Source organism: Drosophila arizonae, chromosome 3 (assembly GCF_054131065.1).
Source record: "Drosophila arizonae isolate 15081-1271.41 chromosome 3, UAZ_ARI_1.0, whole genome shotgun sequence".
NCBI lineage: Eukaryota > Metazoa > Arthropoda > Insecta > Diptera > Drosophilidae > Drosophila > Drosophila arizonae.
In genome coordinates, this window is record NC_142923.1 from 24,607,538 (window position 1) to 24,629,541 (window position 22,004).

The 22,004-nt window shown below is 35.5% G+C and overlaps 2 protein-coding genes and 1 long non-coding RNA gene across 5 annotated transcripts; 1 reads left to right on the forward strand and 2 right to left on the reverse strand.

Annotated features, from left to right (window-relative positions):
* Nucleotides 1-382: 382 nt before the first annotated feature.
* Nucleotides 383-20,277, reverse strand: LOC108611511 (uncharacterized). Of its 3 annotated transcripts, none has more exons than XM_089465060.1 (6): nucleotides 20,136-20,277; nucleotides 3,983-4,432; nucleotides 3,820-3,915; nucleotides 1,615-2,024; nucleotides 1,127-1,546; nucleotides 383-1,065 (listed from the first exon to the last, which is right to left on the reverse strand). In XM_089465060.1, the coding sequence occupies exons 2-6, from the start codon at nucleotides 4,415-4,417 to the stop codon at nucleotides 732-734; spliced, it is 1,695 nt and encodes a 564-aa protein (XP_089321186.1). In that variant the 5' UTR covers nucleotides 4,418-4,432; nucleotides 20,136-20,277; the 3' UTR covers nucleotides 383-731. The 3 variants fall into 3 exon arrangements, with proteins under 3 accessions (XP_089321186.1, XP_089321187.1, XP_089321185.1); XM_089465061.1 differs by lacking the exon at nucleotides 20,136-20,277 and adding an exon at nucleotides 16,007-16,131; XM_089465059.1 differs by lacking the exon at nucleotides 20,136-20,277 and adding an exon at nucleotides 8,004-8,468.
* On the forward strand, nucleotides 5,504-7,295 carry LOC149269934 (uncharacterized). The gene is made up of 2 exons (XR_016269345.1): nucleotides 5,504-6,470; nucleotides 6,546-7,295. It is a non-coding gene; the product is annotated as an uncharacterized LOC149269934 (long non-coding RNA).
* Nucleotides 15,377-21,949, reverse strand: LOC108611512 (uncharacterized). The gene is made up of 3 exons (XM_089465063.1): nucleotides 20,136-21,949; nucleotides 16,007-16,125; nucleotides 15,377-15,945 (listed from the first exon to the last, which is right to left on the reverse strand). The coding sequence occupies exon 1, from the start codon at nucleotides 21,824-21,826 to the stop codon at nucleotides 20,672-20,674; it is 1,155 nt and encodes a 384-aa protein (XP_089321189.1). The 5' UTR covers nucleotides 21,827-21,949; the 3' UTR covers nucleotides 15,377-15,945; nucleotides 16,007-16,125; nucleotides 20,136-20,671.
* Nucleotides 21,950-22,004: the final 55 nt, after the last annotated feature.

The following is a 22,004-nucleotide window of genomic DNA, read 5'->3' on the forward strand; positions in this document are numbered from 1 at the left end:
GCATGCGTTGCATACGCTCACAATTTAAGATCTTAACGTGTTTCTATATATATATATATGTATGTATATGTAAATATATATGCTACAAACTACAAACATGCTCAGCTAGACTGACATTGACTGGTGCCTTTGTTAACTCTACACATTTAAAATTTTTCTCTTTATCAATTGAAAAACTTCTTCAACTACTTGGCAACGTATGTATGTATATGTGTGTGTCTGTGTATGCTATCGTAATCATAATCTCAAAACGTTCTCCGTAATTTGTGTAAGATAATTGATACTGGCTTATGTATGTGGTACACAGATTATATAATATTTGGCTTGATTTTTCAGTTGTTTTGTTTTGTTTCAATACATGTACCGTTTGGAATAATGCGTGTTATTTTGAGTGACAAAATTGACTCGATTTTTTTTTTTTTTGCTTTTTGATTTTTGTTTCGAAACATTATCCTACATACTAAATGACTTAAAACCTATGTACACAGTTTGCGGGGAAGAGTTTTGTTTTCTGGAGGGGGCCTTGAGCAAAAATGTGTGCAAAAAGGGCGCTAAACCTAATAAACTATATCGTTCGTGTCGTGTCTATCGTCTGACTGTGTATATATACGCATTTAAATGCGTATATATATATGTGTATATATGTATACGCCGTGTTTGCATTTGCATTGGCATTTGTGTATGGGTATGATGTTTCCTTATGGCATAGACTTCAACTGCCGACTTGCGTTTTAGGAGGCGGCCTGCGATGCAGCTGCCGCCGCTGAGGTGCTAGCTGAACTGACATCCTCGCATATGGTATGCAGTTTCTCCATTTCGGAGCTAGTCACAATGTTGATGGAGCTAACCTTGGCACGTTGGTAGGCCACCACCGTATTCTCGCCAAGACACTTGACGCACACATAGCCAATGAGCACAGCGACGCCAACGGTGAGGACACGCACCAGCGGATCCACATACATTTGAATGATGGCCCAGGCTGTGGCACCCGTCACACACATTAGCGTGATCAATATGACGGTCTTCATCCAATGCTGTATGGTAAATCCCTTGTCCCACTCGAGTCTGCAGGATGGAGTTATGTTAGAAATGGAACACGTGAATTGCTCCAGTTGAGTCTACTTACTTTTTCGATTTCTCGATTTCGTAGGGATGTGAGCAAACCTTGCAGGCCAGCTGCGCCTCGTTGTTGATGCCACAACTCTCGACTAGCCAACGTTTGAGGCACTCGTGGTGCACAGAGCTGACATCGCCAGTGCAGCGGCAGGGCTGAATGAGCGGTTCCGGTTTATCGCTGTCATAGCATATCCAGCAGTCCTTTTTGCTCAGGAACGTCTGCCCCTCTTCGGGCGACAATTTATTGCTGTCGGCATCGAGCGTGGGTATCGATGGATCGATTTGACGGGACAGCAGCTTGCGTGGATTCAGTATCCAGAGCTGTTCGGGTGCCATAGAGTTCCACAGGCAGCAGGGAAACCACAAAGCGACGCCTATTTCGGCAATACGAAAGATGATATCATACCAGTTTCGCGAATTCACGGGCACTCTATACACCAGAAGACGAACAGATCACTAGAGTTATGATCACTTTCATATTGAAATCGCACTACTTACTTGCCCTTCCATAAGTCACCTAGCGTTTCGGAGGTAAGAAATCCAACAATCACAATCAGCATTATGGCCTGGCTGAGCAGCCCGAGACGCGACTGATGGAGCTGCGAGGCATTCACAATTGCCTCGCTGGGTCCAAGTATTTTGCCCGTCTGGTCGTAGACAAAACCGCCACGTAACTTAAAGAACACCTCCACTCCGTAAATCAGAAAGAAGATAACCACAATCAGCAGGAGCACAGCATAACAGCCATTGAAGATGTGCGCATAATCGCGACGTTCCGAATTTATCAGCGAACTGAATACCTCAATGCCAAATAGGCTGTACAGAAAGAAGTTGAAGGCGACAAAGCCTAGGAAGCTCTTCGACAGAAACTGCGACTTCTCCCAGCGTATGTCGCGCAAGTGAAATATCTAAAAAGAAACAAGAGTAAGAATGAAAATATATATGTATGTATGTATGTATGTATATTGCTTATTCGATACATACTTATATATATGGTAAATAAGCTGGCAAGTGCGCATGTACGCGACTTTCAAACGTTCCCACCTAAGTTTAATTAATGGTCGCGATAAATTGCGGTTGCCTATCATTGCGATATGGCGAGGCGTTGAAAAAACAATTGTAATTGTGCATAGGGAAAAACTTCGAGTACATTCGCACTCAAATAATTGTTGCACTTGAGATTGTTTCGGATGGCAAGCGGCATGAGCGCGAGAACCACTTCGTAGCTTTGGCTCTCAGCGGGACGAGTGCGAGTTCAAATTCAGATAAGATTGGATCCATTTTGGTAAACAATGCTCACATGATAGCTAAACATTTTCTCATTCCACTTGTGACGCTCATAGTTAATTATTTCAAGATTAGATAGAAAGAGTCGCCAGTACATATTTTGCTAATACAAAAGCTCTTTCTCGTTTTATCGGCAATCTTGAAGGCTCTACATTTATGGCTATATCTCACAAAGTTTAGCGTGTTTATGCGTATCAATGCTAAGATTATGGTCTACAAAACTCTATATATAAAGTCGGTTAAGCTTCTGTATAATTTATTTGTTAAGCTAATTAGCTGCTATTAAGACATGTAGGATTTAGGAGTGAAATTCATTTGGTGTTGGAACATTTTTCTAGAGACTACGAAGCAGGCTATAGAAGAGCGTTGATTTGGACGGTGAGCATATGTCATATATCATAAATATAGCAAACCTATATACTCGCTAAGAATTTGTGTGTGACTTTAAACGAATATCAAGTTTATTCATATAGTTACGATCATATAATAATTAAGAGAAATATCTGATGGGAAACCGCGAGCTTGGAAAAAGTGACAGAATCTGATTTATTTACCTAATTTAAATGCTCTAACGATTTGCATTTAAAAAAATGTTGCACATATTTAATTAAGTTTTATATATTTTAATTGCCATAGCATTGATTGAAGGGAAAATTCTGAATAATTCTCAACTTGAATGAATCTAAATCCTGTTTTAAACGAGTAGAAAATGTAAAGATTATTTGCTAAAAGCAAATATAAATACTTTATGTATGATAATCTTGTTTTCTGCATAGATAAAACATTCTTATTAGCATGTTTAATAAAATATAAACTAAGTCGGAGGCTTGAAAATTTAATTATAATCTATCAAAAAAGGTTAAAAAGTTTGGAAATCAATCTTTTTAAATATTCATATATCATTGTTAGTAAATATAACATATTCAGCTAATTAGCTAATATCAAAGAAAAATCAATCCTTTATATTTATATATTCTTAACAGCATACTTAGTTACTTAGCAATCATTTAAAATCAAAGATATTTTATAAACTCGTTTATAAACTTTAAACGAGAAATAGCTCAATCTTCTCCAAATCAATTTTTTTAAAGCATATTTAGCTATTCAATTTAAATCGTAAAATATTTAATAAACGTTTTGTGAAAAGTTAAACAAAAATAGACCACAATAATTTTGGAATATAACATATTAAAATATTATTATTACTATGACTATTATTATTATTTCTTATTATTATGATTGTATTGTTACTAGTAATATTAATAATATTATTATTACTAGTATTATTATTTAAAATTAAAAAAAAAAAAATCTCTTTAAAACATCTTGATTGATTTCTTCGCATTGATCGCTTATTATTTTCTCTCTTGCTTGATCGCTTCATCAACTCATTGACAAAACCTCGACTTGACTCACCTCGGCCCACATGCAGACGATGAGAGAGGCGCAGGTCATCAGCAGCGGATAATAAGCGGACATCAGGGTGACTGCCCACTGGGGCTGCAGATCGAGCTGTGCATAGAAGAATAAATTAATTAAACAATGTGAATTTCAAACAATAATTGATTGTGTTACTTACAGGTGTGGTAAAGTAGGCGCCGCGTAGCGAAGAAGCCACAAAGACCATAAAGTAGAGCAACTTTTGGGTGGTGATGCGGCAGGCGCGCAGAATCGACGGCTGCTTGAGCCGCTGATACTCGGCGACAATGCAGATGAGCAGCTGAATGACCGAGACCAGAGCCACCACATAGAAGACGGTGGAGATGCCCGCATAGTAGGACAGATTGAAGAAGTCGCACTCATCGCCCGCATAGCGTATGTCACAGACGCAGGTGTTGTTCACGCAATCGCCACGGCCCGAGCAGCTCAGATCGTTCGCCGGCGTAAAGGGTCCATATATGCCGACGCCGGGCGCCTTGCTGTGGCCCGTGGAGCTGTGCATCTTGACCGCATCCAGCGGCGACTGCAGCACACGCTTCGAGCAACGCATCAAGGTGTGCAGGCTGGGTAACATTCTATATTAAATTAGCTGCAAATCGAATTCAAAAGAAGAGAAACAAGATATTAACACTATGGCATATTATTATTTGACAAGTTAATTAATAATTGATCAAGGCTGCCAAACGAAAAAAACCAATACAAAGCGAACAACAACAACAAAAACAACATTGACAAACACCCTTTTGTCATTTGAATAAACATTTGGGTCTCGTCTGGGGTCGCTAAAAACAAATGCAAATATATATAGTATATAAATATCTTCCTCTCTCTCTCTCTCGCGCTCTCTCGCTCTCGCTCTCTCTCGCTCTCTCTCTGTGTGTAGCAGACACAGCGCAAATAGACGCCGACTTAGGGGTATTCGAGCGGCAAACCAAAAGCTTTTCCATCGGAAACTAGCATGCAAAGTCATAAACGTTATACACACATCAATATATACATTTTTATGTTTCTGAATTCTTGGCAAATGCATAATAAAATATATATATAGCATTGTCTCTGGGCGTTTCCAAAGCAAATTCACATATTTATGCGAGTGTTAATATTTTAGATTTAAATTTTTACCTATTTAAATAAAATAGATTTCATTCATATTTTTAGTCTAGTGTTCAAATTTAAGCTATCAAAATTCATTTACTTAAAATAAATACAATTTGCTTATGTAGAACAATTTCTTTTGTTCATAGATTTAGTGTTTCGTGCTGAAATTGTAGCTATAAATATATTTTATTTTTCAAATTTTTGTTGTCTCTCGAAATTATCTCAAATAATGCTAGATATTTAGCTTGAAACATGTTTGATAGGTTCAAATAAAGTAAATAAACATGCTTTATAGTTTAGAGCTTTATTTGTCAAACGTTCTTATAATTCATAAATCAATCAATTATTTAAATTTTAGGAATATATAAATGAGGATTTTTGTTTTAAAATATTTTTTTTTCCTCAATGTTGTTTCTTCCTATACATTTCAATATTAATGACAATTAACAACACAAATGTATTTAAATTTATTCAGAATAAAATGTTCCATATAAAATAAAATACAACAAACATATTATACCCTCATTTCCCATTCTCAATGGGTGCAAGGTATAATAATAAATATGTATAGTTTATATATTTATTATTTTTATTTTATTTCATGGGACATATTATCTTTAATACAATTAAATATCAAGTATACTTCCTGCTTTCAGGTTTTTCGCATCCATAAACATAGTTTAATGTATTGCGTTCTAATTATTTTAATTATTAGGTATATACATATTTTTAGGTATATATATATTTTTTTAATATTCATAACTTCTTTTTTAACGAATTTTACTATTTCACACATTTTTGCATCAACGACACGTAGTTCTATGTATAGTCATAGTATAGTATAGTTCTATGTATAGTCATTAAAATATTAATATTTAAGCAATTAAACTTATTATATTTGAAGCAGTTCTAACCTTCGTCTAAGACAACATCCCAACAGTCATAGACTAGCCCAGACTTCAACCCTTGTCAGAATTGCTCAATTGTCTAACTAGACCAGCTGGTCTAATTGGATAATTAATCAACGGACGAGTTACAAATAAAATATGCCACATTTCAGTTAATTTTTTCCATTTGTTTCGAATAAAATTCAAAGTTTGTTGATATTTATTGTAAGCAATTCATTCATCTGTCTATTCGCTCAATTTAGTTTTCCTAAATAAATAGTTCAAGATATGAATATAGACGAATATATACGATATTATATATACCATATATAGATTTTACTTTAATATAAAGAAAAGCGAATGTTCTTTGAAGATTTCCCACTTTTCCCGACACTCTACCTACAAAGATCTACAACTATTTTAAACCATATTCAAGTCGTGCTAAATTGAGTACCCCTCTTGATGGAAATTTGAGTGAGTGCACGGGTCTTGTGGGTCGCAACGCCGACTGCATAACATCCATCAACGAGGGCCGCGAAAGGCCAGACGGCGAGTGTCTTACTAGTGGCTTAGCAGTATTAGCATTGCAACGATTGCCCCAGGCCCATCCATCAAAATATGTGCAAACAAACTGAATAGAGGGTGAGACTTATATATGTATACATACAGACATACACATATATGTATGTGGATCGATATAAATGTCGTCCATTCCAGCCACAACTGGAATTGACAGCGGGCGACAAACAAAAGAACAACAAACAATCAACTGACCAATCAATTCAGTACGTTCTTCCACACACACACATATACACACACATACACACTCAATATTGGCCAATTGAAATGCATGAGACGTGTCCGAATCGCAAGCATCAGCAAAAAGGGCTAAGCTTGAGCCGCAGATGAGTTAAGCATGTCACGCGCTTAATTTCAATTAAGTATAATTGTAATTATTATTGTTTATATTGTTATTGCCTTTGCGATACGCTAGAGCGTTTCCTTGCGCATTGCCTCTTTCTATTACTTTTCACTGATAAGCACTCGCTGCTGGAAGACTACGTGTGGCGTCCAGTCACAGGCCTTACCTAATGCTAATGCTCGTTTAATGGCCGGCAATTTCCCCTTTTGGCCGTAGGGGAAACGGTTAAAGTACCCAAAGTACTCAAAAAGGCTACTTGCAGAATTTGGAGAGGCGTATGTCTATGATAGAAGTCGGTTCTTTTCTTTTTTATATAATATATAAATATAAATGTAAATAAATAAATAAATATATATATATATGTTGATATGTGAAAGATTAGATAGATATATTAATGATTCAACAAAATGATTTGGGTTTAGATAAGAATGCACTTTTTTTTTAGCCCTTCATAAATGAATATCATGTGATTGTAAATATAATAATATATTTTACTCTATTTTCTTTATTTTTTTTTTTTTAACATTTTTTCATTAATATTATACTTTTTGTATATGAATATAACAGTTTACTTTAATAAAATCTGACATGTATAGAAAATAATTATTTACGCTAATATCTTGCCCAATGCTAAGCCGCAATCAGAGAGGAAATATCCAAATGCTTTACACAATTTTTGTTGTTCTATATAAATGTAACACAATTTATTTTAATAAAAAATGTTCTATAAAATAATTTATATAGGTCAAAATCTCGCGCAATGCACCAAATTTCCTTTATATATTTTCATTTTTATTTTGCTGTTTGGCAACACTTTCAAGCATGATGAAACCCTCTAAAAAAAGGCTAGAAATTTTGTTTTTCATATTTGCGTTTGCGTTTGCTTTTGCTTTCTAGAACAACTTTAGTATAGCCGCCTAGCGATAAGATAAACGAAACGAGCGAAAGACAAAGCGCAGCAACTGTTTCAATTGCAAAAGGCTTTTTCCTTTTAGCAACTGTATACCCTGTAATAAGGGGCCGCCACTGGCCTATGGTTAAGCTGCTTATTAGACCGGAAATATTTACATATATTGCTCGTTAAATAGACCCCAATGCGAGGCCAAAGGGCGAATATGATTATAAGACCAGAGTGGCGAACAACTATAGAGAAATACAGATAGAAAGAGATCGACAGAGAGAGAGAGAGAGAGAGAGAGAGAGAGAGAGCGAGGGAAAGAGAAATAAAGGTAAAGATAGTCTGTAACACCCACCGTGCAATGCATTTTTGACATGTGTCAATAGCTGCTTAACTCATAATAAGACTCGTAATACTCAACAAATAGATATATAGAGCCGCTTGCAGCGTCCCTGACATTTTAACTAGACTCTTGCGCCTATTATTTAGCTGTCTTTTCACATTACAAGAAGCCCAAGAGTCGAAAATAGTGTGCACGCACGCACACTCACACACCTACACACACACGCACGCGAGCACAGATACAGCGACTTTTGTTTTTATTATTTCTTATATTTTATATGTACATATATGTATTTTCTATAGATACTGTCGGCACTGTGTGTACTATTTATGAGTTTGTTTGCTTGTCGATTCGGTTTGTGTTTGTGCCGTAGTTAGATAACGCGTGCCAACGCACCGGAGCTGATCATAACGCGACGCCGACTCTGGCTATACTAAATCAAAAGACACGAGAGGGAGAGCGAGAGAACCTGTTGCGATCCAGACTGTTAACGAACAAGTATCTCTCATGCCCAGCTGTGCGTAGCGCAGCAACAAGCACTCTGTTAACTAACTGCGCTGCAACTCGCGCTGGTGATGCGCATGCTTACATCTGCATATACATATATATAAATATAAATATATATTATGTAAATAGTGCTTACTCATGCACATTCATTAAGGCTAATATGAACTGTACTTTGAATTTTACATTTCATAGACTAATGTATCTGCGTATTATTTTATAATACATTAATCATTATTATAAGTATTTTCGGGTTTTTATTATTTACTTCAAATAATTATGAAATGTTTCTTATTTTTAGTCACACATATTATATATATATATTTTCTGTAAAATTTTCAGATATTGTTTAAGTCAAAGCTCAGTGTATAGCTCCAATACTACTTAAATTTTTAATTATATACATATATAAAATACATTTTATAGTTTATATATATATATATGAACAAAATAACTATTTGTTAATTAATAGAATTTAATTTATATATTTTTAAAACTCTTTTTTCAATTTCCAAAAACTTGCTTTTGAAACTCTTGCTTTGGGCATTTTGCACACTGTTATTATTCTGTTAACACATGCTCATCTCTGATCGGTACTGTTAACGACATTAACTTTAACAGCGATTGATAATTACTACGCTGTCAAGCAGTGCTCACTGAAGAGCACGCTGCGTATACGTCATGGCAAGCAGTGCAAAAGAACACACATATGCGAGTAAGAAAGCCTATGAAAAAGTTTGTTTCACAATAGTTCAAAAACAATTAATTAGCGTTGAATACAAGCACATGTGTGTGTGTAGATGTGCATATGCAAATAAACATATACATATATGCTACATATACATATGCCCACATCGCTTATTAAAGGCGCGTCGCTTCTGTAAACAAAAACCATTTGGCTGTTGAAATAAAATTGAAATAAATTTAAGCGTTGGATCAGCAGGCGGTACAAGTTGTATATATACACATACAAACATACATGCGGTATGATATAAAGATAACTGTCCATGTATGTCTACATATTTCAGACATTTTTTTTTTTTTTTTGCTCTCTTCTTTGCTCAGGCCTCAATTAAAATCGAGCTGGCGTTTGCCGCCTTTATAATAAATTATAGCAAATAATTGGCAAAAATTGTGAGTAATTATTACATATATATATACAACATGCTGTATTGCTGTAGGCTAGCACGAGAGAGGGTAGCACGAGCAACAATTTTAATTTAACAACTGTTTAATCCATTTATAAGTGTATCAGAATTTAACGATTGTGCTAACTACATTTTTATATCCAGCTATATAATTATTTACATCTGCTGCTAATACTACTAAAGTGCTTAGCCCTGTTTTGTTTTTTGTATATACTGAAAAAATGTTTTGCGTTTTTTAACCAATTTAAGATAAAATAAAAGCAACAGCTGCTTTCAACGATTGTTCATATCTTAGCGATTGTTTCTCTTCTCCATAAGGCAGAAGAGAGTTTTAAAAATCAAAAGCGAAACAATCAAAGCGAAAACTAGTTTGTGGCGCTCGCAGCCAAGTTACAATAGACTGGTTTTCTGTGATTGAGAGGGGTTGTGACGATCAGGGTCTACAGTTGAACGTACGATCGTGAGAGCTCTTCAATATTTACACACGCTGATAGTGCAAACAGATATACATATAACTATATGTATATATACATAAATTTATGGATCTTGTCACGATACCTTAACTTGAAAAGCATGAAGTGTGCACGTTTTTTCAGCATTGCGAATTGTTTTTCTTTCATTTCACATACAATTAGCGTAACCCTAAAAATTCATAGCACACGACTACGGCCAATTAATGATTAATAATTAAATTAGTTTGAGCTTTTGGGCAGTGACAATACGCAGCCAATAGGAATTTGTCACTTATACTATATTTACAAAATGGAAGCCTAAGTTCGTGTAAAGGGAGTACTCAAATCCGCCCACAAGTGCGACCCCAAATAAGGGGCGTAATATACGTATATTATATATGTAGTTTTAAAATTTCAATTAAAAGTTCAGTGCGACAACTGAAATCTATATCTATATGTATTATTGAGCGTTAATTGTGTTCATTGCTTAAACATTGCAAAAAGAGTTCAAACGTTAGCCTATTATTAATATTAAAAAATAAGTATTTTAAAATTATTTTAATATTACAATTTATATGAATGTGATTCACTTCACTAAAAAATTAAATTTAAATTAAAACCTTATAACTATAGCTTTTTTATTGCTTTCAGTTAAATTTATTAATTATTTATTTAATTTAATTTTTTTAATTTAGGTAGGCCTTCAGGATTTACTTACGTACTCAAAATTCTCCATTTTATTATATTTATATGTATCAGTGAGCTCTTTTAAGGAGCGTTCAGAGTGTATGCTTATATCGTAACATTCGAATGTCATACCTCCCATCCCATAAAGTTTATATATTCATATATATTCCCTATCAAGATTAACAGCTGGGTTGACTTAGCACTGTTTGCTCATCTTAGAAAGTATGTCTCGATATATGTATGTAAGTTGTTATGTGACCTAAAATTAGATCATACTCTAACACACAAAATAATTTTGAACCGTGTATTTTGTTTTTATCTCTCTCAGTCAAAGATCTCTAATCTTTGACTTCGCCTTACTTTTTCTTATTTATTTTTTTAGACCTGTGCACCTGAACTATCTTTCATTTCATTTCCCATTTAATTCTGCGTATATTTACTATTTATTTATAGATACTTTCAAATATATACCATTTTATCAGCAAGGTCTGCTGACAAGCACATAGACCTTATCTTTGCTGCCACGGGTCTAGCTCTAATGCACTCGCTGGCACTCTCTTTTCTTATCTCCCTGTCTAACTTTGTTTATCTTTCATTCATTTATTAATTCTGCTTTTGATTTATATGTATACGTTTTTTATACTTATGCTCTGTTTGATCCTCAACTATTTCACAAGACCCTCAATAAATAATAGTTAAATTACAAACACAATTTAAATGCTGTCTCCAAATTAAAAAAAAAAAAAAAAACTCTCTCACTTTACTTAAAATATGCACACCTCGACTCAATTAATTGCCAGTTAGCTGCTATTAGTGTTCATTAAAAGAACAGCTCAGGTGTAAACAAAACAAAGGTGTTTACTGGCCTGTCAAGAAGATGCAAATAAATTGCCAAACAGATGGAATAAGCTCAAATTGACGGAACGCTAAGTGATGCCTATTACCAGCTGTTGCACATATATTTTTGGTTTTCTGTTTTCAATTTACCTTCAAATTGGTTTTATTAAGCATAAACAGTTGCGAGTGTACATAGCCCTATCAGCCAAACATTGAGAGGGAACATATGTTATTTGTAAAGCCAACTGATAAGAATGAACAGTCTAGGGTTTAAAGGCAAACTCTGACGTTGCTTGATGGCTGGAATATGTATATAAACCGATTTTATGCAGCTTTTTTATACCCTGAACCCATTTTCAATGGGAAATCAGGGTATAATGGTTTTGTTGAAATGTATGTAACAGGGAGAAGGAGGCGTGGCAGACCCCACAAAGTATATATATTCTTGATCAGGGTGACGAGCTGAGTTGATTTGGCCCTGTCCGTCTGTCTGTCCGTCTGTCCGTCTGTCCGTATGTATGAACGCGTCGATTTCAGAAGATATAAGAGCTAGAGACTTCAAATTTTTTTTAGAATGTCCGTAATTACAGCGCGCATATCAAGTTTATCATTAAAAATCGATAACTCATCCCGATCTTTTTTTATCGATAAAAAACCTTATCGAAAACCAGTTATAAAATTATATCTTCTACACCTTTATTGCTAGAGTCTCCAAATTTTTAATGTATGCTTGCATGCAATTTATACAATTTCGGTTTTTGTTAAAATTTACCCCCCACCTCTAAATTCACCCCCTCACCCTCACTTTTGTAAAAAGCGTATTTCAAATACTAGAGACTTGTGCTTTGGCAATCACATGCATATCCATGTTATAATCATAATCTGAAAGTTTCATGAAGATCGTACGTCCATAAAAAAAGTTATTAAACAATTAAGTTCTCATAGTAAGCGCACACTGCAGCCCATGCGTGTTTATGCGTGGGTGCTTGTGTGTGTATGTGTGTGTATGTGTTTGTGTATGTGTGTGTGTATGTGTATGTGTGTGTGTATGCGTGTGTGTGTGTGTGTATGTGTGTCTGTATGCGTGTGTGTGTATGTGTGCCTGTGTGTGCGTTTGTGTGTGTATGCATGTGTGAGTGTATGTGTGTCGCAGTTCGCAGTTCGTGTCGTGTTTCTTATGTAAGCTGAAAGACGCGAAAAATTATTGAAATATCTATTGCTCCAAGGGTTCAGGGGATCTCGTAGTCGAGCAGTCTCGACTAGAGCTTTCTTACTTGTTTTTTATAATTTTTGTTAGCCCACATGACGAATCGTTAGCCAGGGAATTCTAATAATCTTATCCATATATTGCATAGCTGACTCAGCAAACCAATAAACTATTGATAAGATTGGTAAAAACTTTATCAGCCACCTTCAAATAACAGCCGAATACGACATACTCACATATTTATTTACAGTGAGTAATATTGATATTCGTTTTTTTTTTTTTTTTATACCCTGAACCCATTTTCAATGGGAAATCAGGGTATAATGGTTTTGTTGAAATGTATGTAACAGGGAGAAGGAGGCGTGGCAGACCCCACAAAGTATATATATTCTTGATCAGGGTGACGAGCTGAGTTGATTTGGCCCTGTCCGTCTGTCTGTCCGTCTGTCCGTCTGTCCGTATGTATGAACGCGTCGATTTCAGAAGATATAAGAGCTAGAGACTTCAAATTTTTTTTAGAATGTCCGTAATTACAGCGCGCATATCAAGTTTATCATTAAAAATCGATAACTCATCCCGATCTTTTTTTATCGATAAAAAACCTTATCGAAAACCAGTTATAAAATTATATCTTCTACACCTTTATTGCTAGAGTCTCCAAATTTTTAATGTATGCTTGCATGCAATTTATACAATTTCGGTTTTTGTTAAAATTTACCCCCCACCTCTAAATTCACCCCCTCACCCTCACTTTTGTAAAAAGCGTATTTCAAATACTAGAGACTTGTGCTTTGGCAATCACATGCATATCCATGTTATAATCATAATCTGAAAGTTTCATGAAGATCGTACGTCCATAAAAAAAGTTATTAAACAATTAAGTTCTCATAGTAAGCGCACACTGCAGCCCATGCGTGTTTATGCGTGGGTGCTTGTGTGTGTATGTGTTTGTGTATGTGTGTGTATGTGTTTGTGTATGTGTGTGTGTATGTGTATGTGTGTGTGTATGCGTGTGTGTGTGTGTGTGTATGTGTGTCTGTATGCGTGTGTGTGTATGTGTGCCTGTGTGTGCGTTTGTGTGTGTATGCATGTGTGAGTGTATGTGTGTCGCAGTTCGCAGTTCGTGTCGTGTTTCTTATGTAAGCTGAAAGACGCGAAAAATTATTGAAATATCTATTGCTCCAAGGGTTCAGGGGATCTCGTAGTCGAGCAGTCTCGACTAGAGCTTTCTTACTTGTTTTTTATAATTTTTGTTAGCCCACATGACGAATCGTTAGCCAGGGAATTCTAATAATCTTATCCATATATTGCATAGCTGACTCAGCAAACCAATAAACTATTGATAAGATTGGTAAAAACTTTATCAGCCACCTTCAAATAACAGCCGAATACGACATACTCACATATTTATTTACAGTGAGTAATATTGATATTCGTTTTTTTTTTTTTTTTATACCCTGAACCCATTTTCAATGGGAAATCAGGGTATAATGGTTTTGTTGAAATGTATGTAACAGGGAGAAGGAGGCGTGGCAGACCCCACAAAGTATATATATTCTTGATCAGGGTGACGAGCTGAGTTGATTTGGCCCTGTCCGTCTGTCTGTCCGTCTGTCCGTATGTATGAACGCGTCGATTTCAGAAGATATAAGAGCTAGAGACTTCAAATTTTTTTTAGAATGTCCGTAATTACAGCGCGCATATCAAGTTTATCATTAAAAATCGATAACTCATCCCGATCTTTTTTATCGATAAAAAACCTTATCGAAAACCAGTTATAAAATTATATCTTCTACACCTTTATTGCTAGAGTCTCCAAATTTTTAATGTATGCTTGCATGCAATTTATACAATTTCGGTTTTTGTTAAAATTTACCCCCCACCTCTAAATTCACCCCCTCACCCTCACTTTTGTAAAAAGCGTATTTCAAATACTAGAGACTTGTGCTTTGGCAATCACATGCATATCCATGTTATAATCATAATCTGAAAGTTTCATGAAGATCGTACGTCCATAAAAAAAGTTATTAAACAATTAAGTTCTCATAGTAAGCGCACACTGCAGCCCATGCGTGTTTATGCGTGGGTGCTTGTGTGTGTATGTGTTTGTGTATGTGTGTGTATGTGTTTGTGTATGTGTGTGTGTATGTGTATGTGTGTGTGTATGCGTGTGTGTGTGTGTGTGTATGTGTGTCTGTATGCGTGTGTGTGTATGTGTGCCTGTGTGTGCGTTTGTGTGTGTATGCATGTGTGAGTGTATGTGTGTCGCAGTTCGCAGTTCGTGTCGTGTTTCTTATGTAAGCTGAAAGACGCGAAAAATTATTGAAATATCTATTGCTCCAAGGGTTCAGGGGATCTCGTAGTCGAGCAGTCTCGACTAGAGCTTTCTTACTTGTTTTTTTTTCAACTTCAACATATAAAATTAATTGTAATTTGAAAAAAAAAAACTTACTTATGAGGTATATATCAATATATTTGATATAACTAACAAAGTTTATACATAAACCGGATAAAAAGTTTAAAAATAAAAAAAAAATAAAAGAACGAATATCAATGTTACTCAGTGTATTTATTATATTTATACATATTTAGGCATATGTTTATATAAAATATTATATATATATATATATATTATTACGTCCACACCCTTTTCAGTATGTTAAGCTAGTTATATTAGCTTAACAATATTTCGATCTTTACATACAAATGTTAAATTCAACATCAATCTCGCTATTGCTTAACAACAAAACGCAATTACTTCATTATATTTTATATTTGCTGTAAACTATAATTCTATACAAATTTCACAGCTATAAAAGTGTCAGCTCACGGTTGACATTAGACATGTTAACCCTGTATGGTCTTAACATCCCATTATAGATTCCACACTTGAAAGATAAAAAAAATGAACATTCGAGCAATAATATTTTTGTGTCCATGAAAATAGCAAAACATTTTGTAGGGGGGCCCCAAACAAGCACCACCAAAAACAGCGATATGAGAGTTCTCCAGGTTGCTGATTGGCATAGGAATATGTGATCTATCATTCGAATACTTTATATATGTATAGAGTTATAATATTCGATACGTTCTTCAGAAGTTCCACTCATGCAATCTAGCTACGTTTGAACGCATGCAAATCAAATAATTGGCTAATCGAAATTCTATTTAAATACTCACAATACTTCGAATAGGCTCATTTGTTGGTTCATTGGAGTGAAATGCGCAGATTCTTATGAAGGGGAGACAAGCGCTACGCAACTATTTTTCAGTGTTAGTTAGCAAAGACTTAACGTCAGCTGCAAGAGAATCATGTTAGCAATATGTACAAAAGCAAAACTTGACAAATATCGTGGTAAGGTAACAAAAGACATAATTGGAATAGGCTAGAAGGGAAAAGAAGCGACTTAACCGCTATCTTATCGGATATACTAGAAAACAGAAGTTTGTATATCCTTTTTGATTCGAATTTTGTATTCATATGGCTTTATAAGTGTATATCTTGAAAAAGGAACAATATATAAAAAAACTTCTTCAAATATATTTACGCTTAAAATCTGTGCTCTCATTTATCAAATTATTTATATTGTAGATCTATGATTCGCATCTATTTCTAAATTATGTTCTTTTCCTAAATACTTTACAAATACTTTCAGTGTATATATTGATCTTCATTAACAAAGTTGAATCAGACTTTGTGTTCAATAATTTTAAGAGCTAGCAAAATAAACAGAAAATATGCTTATATAGCATACTTTCACTTGACATAATTTAGGAAAACACTGAGAGAATACTTTTTAGCTATTTTTACGAATAAAATAAAAGTGGTTCTGAAGAAAATAAAAAGGGTCAAGTTTTAAGATTTCGCAAAAATATAATTTTTGCTGTGCATTGATATTATAGTATATTATTACCGACCTTTAACATAGAAAAGTAACCCAACTAACCTAAGAAACATAATACGGTTTTCAGAAAGTTTTCGTCTTGCCAAATCATCACAATTAAGTTTTCCATGTATAGAGAGTCAAATGTGATTCTTAGTTACCATAAATTTGCTTGGCTTTTCCTTTTATTATTAATAATAATAACGCTATGAAGTATACGGCATAGCTATAGACCTTCAAAGTAATTGTAAAATAGCTCTAGGCTAGATTTTAAAAATATTACAACAATTTGAGTTTCACTTGAAATCGAAATGCAAAGGCGAAGTATTTATAATATTTAAATTTTTAAATTAAATTGCATTATAATATGTCCATGAAATAAATACATTCAATAGACCTTTAGAGGCTCGTGTTATATTTTCTAACATAATACATAACAGAGCTTTTTGTGGAAAAAATAGCTAGATTCGCACCTGTTGGATCCTTTATATTCCTTAAATAAAAGTTCATATTCAATCTTATTCCTTAATAAATTTCAACTGCATTGCTTTAAAAACTCTTAGGCATGGGTTTTCATTTTCAAAAGGTACTAATCCTATTATACTCTTCTGTAATCCGATTCCTATTTTCTGCATCCAGAATCATATATGTATGCATACTCCAAATGTCATATGTTACTCTGGCCCACGCACAAAATACCATAAAATCAATACTGACGGATGGAAAAGGTGTGGGCGGATGCCTACAAGCAGCGGCACGTAATTTTATACGGCAGAGGGCCGCCTAAGTAAGTGAGCGAGTGAGTTACATTTACATTTCTACACGAGACCTCGAGCCCAGGTATTCAATTCTTCATTGTGTTCCCTGTGTTATGTCGAGGTGATATGCGTGTTATTTGTATACACGCGTGTCGTCGGCGTCTTGTGAAGCGCAAAGAGAGGCGCGCGTAATGCAAATGTACATTAATTGTGCGAGAATTTTTCAGTTCCTCATCGGTGTTGTTGCTTATGTTTATTTATTTATTTATTTTATATATATATATATATATAAACATAACAGATTCACTTATTGCCAGCACAGCTGAGACTCTGGTCTGCACTGACCTGCCCTCAAATTGCAAATTGCAAGCGTTGCAGCAAAATCATAAGCGTAAACAACAAATCATGTTGAGCATATTTAAACACACACACAGGCATTTCTCACATTTGTGTGAATCTGTGTTTGTGTAATCAATTAAACTGATTCAATCATATTTAAGTGAAATGCCTCTGTGAGCGGGATGTCGGGCGAGCATTGCGTGTGACGCGCAATTGGAAAGTGAAAATCGCTTGTGAACTGTTGACAACTACCTATAGCAAAGCGTCCTATTTATAAGACAGATGACTGTGCGAGATTATGCCAAATTATATAAGTATAAATATTTTAATTTGCTATTAATGATCTTTCAAAAAAAAATAATACCATTTTATTACTCTAGATGCTTTTAGCTTCAAACATTCTTCAAAAACCTCTCTTATATTAGGCTTTACATATTTGACTATAGCCTCTGACGTATATTATAATACATTTTATTATTAATTTTCTTTTCATTAGCTCGTGTGCTTCTTGTTTGAAAATATTGCTAGTCTAATATAATTCTATATAAGAATAAGTTGAACTTTAGCCAAAAAAATGGCATTTATTTGTTTCTGTAATTCTATTATATATTTATCTTTAAAATTATAAATATGAGATGAGCTTCTGGATTTTTCTGGCACCTAACTTATAGTAAAAATTAAGTGCTAGTTCCTGATTAGAGTCAATTCATTTTAAGTGTTATTTTGGTGTTGAGTACCAAACTATCTTTAAAATAACGTCAGCATTTAGGCTGCTATACGGCGTAGATGGTCAAGTTCTATACCATAATATAATATAAAGCTTTTACGTAATTCCTTCTGTTCAATCGCCGCACCCTTCAAGAGGTCCCTACTGCAAAGAAGCGTCCAAATGAGCGTTGAGTACTAAAAATACAGTTGGCTATCTATAAAATGCATATGCGCATTAAAAAATGAATCAAAAATGTACAATAGTATGATTCATAGTAAGTATTGTTACAGTAATTCATTAATTGCCATTTATTTCAAGATAAAATACTTCTATTTATGATTCACACTCATACTTCACAAACGATATTGGAATCTCAGATATATTAGCCTGTTAGCTATTTCATCTATTTAACGAGCGTGAAAGTCTATTTAACATACATAAGTTTGCCGTATAATTAACTTTTGCAAAACAGCAAAGCAGTCCCATCTAAATATTATATAACACTATTAATTGCTCAGTACTTAAATAACTTAAGAGCCTGTCAAAAGCTGAAGATAAATAATATATTTAGATATGTGCTATTGCCAATAATACCCATTAGTTCGTGCATTGCGAAAACCCATGATTCGCACAGTTTAACCCATTTCTAATAAAGATCAGGTTACTATGAAAAAAAGCTCGCGCTGGCTGACATCTGTGCGCGGCTATTAAGACTACGTAGAGTAGTAGTTGCTTTTTGCTTTGGCTTCACTCTGTTATTGTTTGTTATAAGCGAAAAACGTTTGGCTCGGTGCACGCGCACCTAGAATGAACAACTGAACGTACGACCAGTTATTTGGGTGCATGTAAATAGATAAAGTTCGCAGTGAAGTCAAATGAAAAGAGTTGCGCAGTTATCGTGTGGGAGAGGGAGAGGGAAGGAATGCTATGCTACAAGCAGCCATAACCGTAATTACGCTGTAGAGAAGGCCGCACTAAATGACAACAATAAATTCACAGTGAAGAGCGAGGCAAAAGCTAATTTGGAAGTGAATGAACGCATTCGCACACATGCACATATGCACACACACATATATATTTACGCTGACAGACCTTAGCCCACTGGGGTTGGTTTGGCATTCCAATTTCGTAGTTAAGCGTTTCAGCCTTTTGGCATTTCATTTAGTTTGCTTATAGTCAGCGACTTTTAACTTAACTTCCTATGCACTTAAATTTGTTCTAATTACACAATTCACCATGCTGTAGCTCTTTTTATGATCGTCAATAACCGTTTTCATGTTAACAGAATATCACTGTGAGCAGTTTGAAGTCTGTTATGACGGCGGATGAATATCCGTAAACGGGTTGAAGTCTGTTATGACTGTGGATAAATGTACGCAGCGCACGAGTGCATTTTGAGTACATTTGCACCTAAACGGCGCCAACAATTGAGGTAAGCAAAAAAAAAAAAATAACAACACTTATGTGGGCTTTGCAATGTGTATGACTAAGAATTTGTATTGTTGTTTGTTGTCCCACCTGCATCGACGATAGTGATTGAGTCATGGGGCGCACGCGACCCAAACAATTTGATACGCATTTATTAAATGCATGTCTGCATTGATTTACCAATCACTCACCTGATACAAAATATATTCCAAATAAAAGAGATAGCTGGCGAATTATGCAGCAGGAAACGCAGTGCACATAAAAACACACATACGCGCGCGCTTACACACTCACATATGTGCGTATGTTGTGTATGTATATATTTTTATTTATATACCAACGTCACAGTTCGCTTTATTATTTTCTTATTATTTTTATATTGCAAATTAATTTATTACAAAAATAGCCTGTGCTAGTTTCTTAATTGCATTTTTCACATTTTTTGTTATTGTTATTTATTTATTTTAATGACTCGCAGTCCCGATTTATGTTGTATTCTCTTTTTCTGTCGCAGCTAACTTTGCAGTGGGGTGCTGTAACGCGGTTGGTTCACAGTAGACTAACAGCGCGTTGTCATGTTGGAACTCAAAAGAGACTGTGGATGGTTAACAATCGATTACTTTCGATAGACGCGGAAAATTTAAAAACGCTAATTTAAATTAACATAATTTTTATTTATTTACTATGTATTAAACTATTACTTTACTTTACTTTTTGGAATGCCTGCTTATGGAAATGAGTGAATTCGTCTATGTTTTTCTAGATACTCTTTCCGGGTGAAGCTCTTCATGCACTCCAAGCACTGAAAAGGCCGTTCTCCCGAATGAGTGAGAATGTGGTTGACCAAATGGCTGCTCTGCGTGAAGGCCATGTGACAATGTGGACACTGATAGGGGCGGTCCCCAGAATGGACACGTTTATGCCTTTCCAGATTAACAATTTGGGTAAACGTTTTTGGACAGTGCATGCACTTATACGGCCTTTCGCCAGAGTGAACCCGACTGTGCCGCTGCAGATCTGCGCTACTCGGAAATGTCTTGGGGCAAAGGCTACACTTGAAGGAACGTTCACCGGCATGGGCGCGTATGTGTTCCTGCAGATACCATTTGCTAGTGAAGGCCTTTGAGCATTCTGTGCACTTGTATAGTCTGTCGACAGGACTAGGCCGCTCCTTAACCTGCCATGAACGTATGTGAATGCGTATGTGATTGGCCAGATGATTGCTCTGTGTGAAGGACTTCGGGCACTCGACACACTTAAACGGGCGCTCGCCTGTGTGCAATCTCATATGTTTGTGCAGGTTACCACTTTGATTGAAGGTCTTTTGGCAGTAGATGCAGGTATAGGGTCGCTCGCCGGAATGAATCCGAATATGCCTCTTAAGGCTGCCTTGGTTCGTGAAAGCCTTTGAGCAAACGGGACATGGCTGAGCATTGTCCGATTTACTTGATTGCAGTTGGACTGATTCATTGAGCTGTTCACTGGTGTTTGAGTTGGCTATCGGTTCCATGAACTCCTGCTCCTCGCTCTTTATGTGCACTTCTATATTGTTTCTATTGACTCCTCGCTCCTCTTCCTCAATTTCCTTAGCTTCTACTTTGATGGTGCACTCCGGATATTGCCACGCCTCGCGGAGCAGCTGACAGAAGTGTTGATAGCTCTGCTCGCACCTCCGTTTGAAACGATATGCATTTTGCGCAGCCAGCACACAGGATAAGCAAATTTGTTTGGGAAACGGATCGTCGCGTCTTACGAGACAGTCAACGCATTCGTTCAGCATCTCGGCCAGACAGGGCTCGGATTCGTCGGATTGGTCGCGCTTGGCGAATATATCCACTAGAGTGACTGCGCTGCTTGTGCAAACGCGACAAACTTCATCCATTTTAAATAGAAAGTCAATGATTTTCAAATCCTCTATTTGTTTATGTTTTCTTTCTATATCAATACAAAATGTAAGCTACAGACGGGTTATCAGCAAATACCTACAAATATACTAGTTTTTTGGTATAAATACGATGAGCTGTATTTCGACTCTGCATCGATAACGATAATATTTTTTT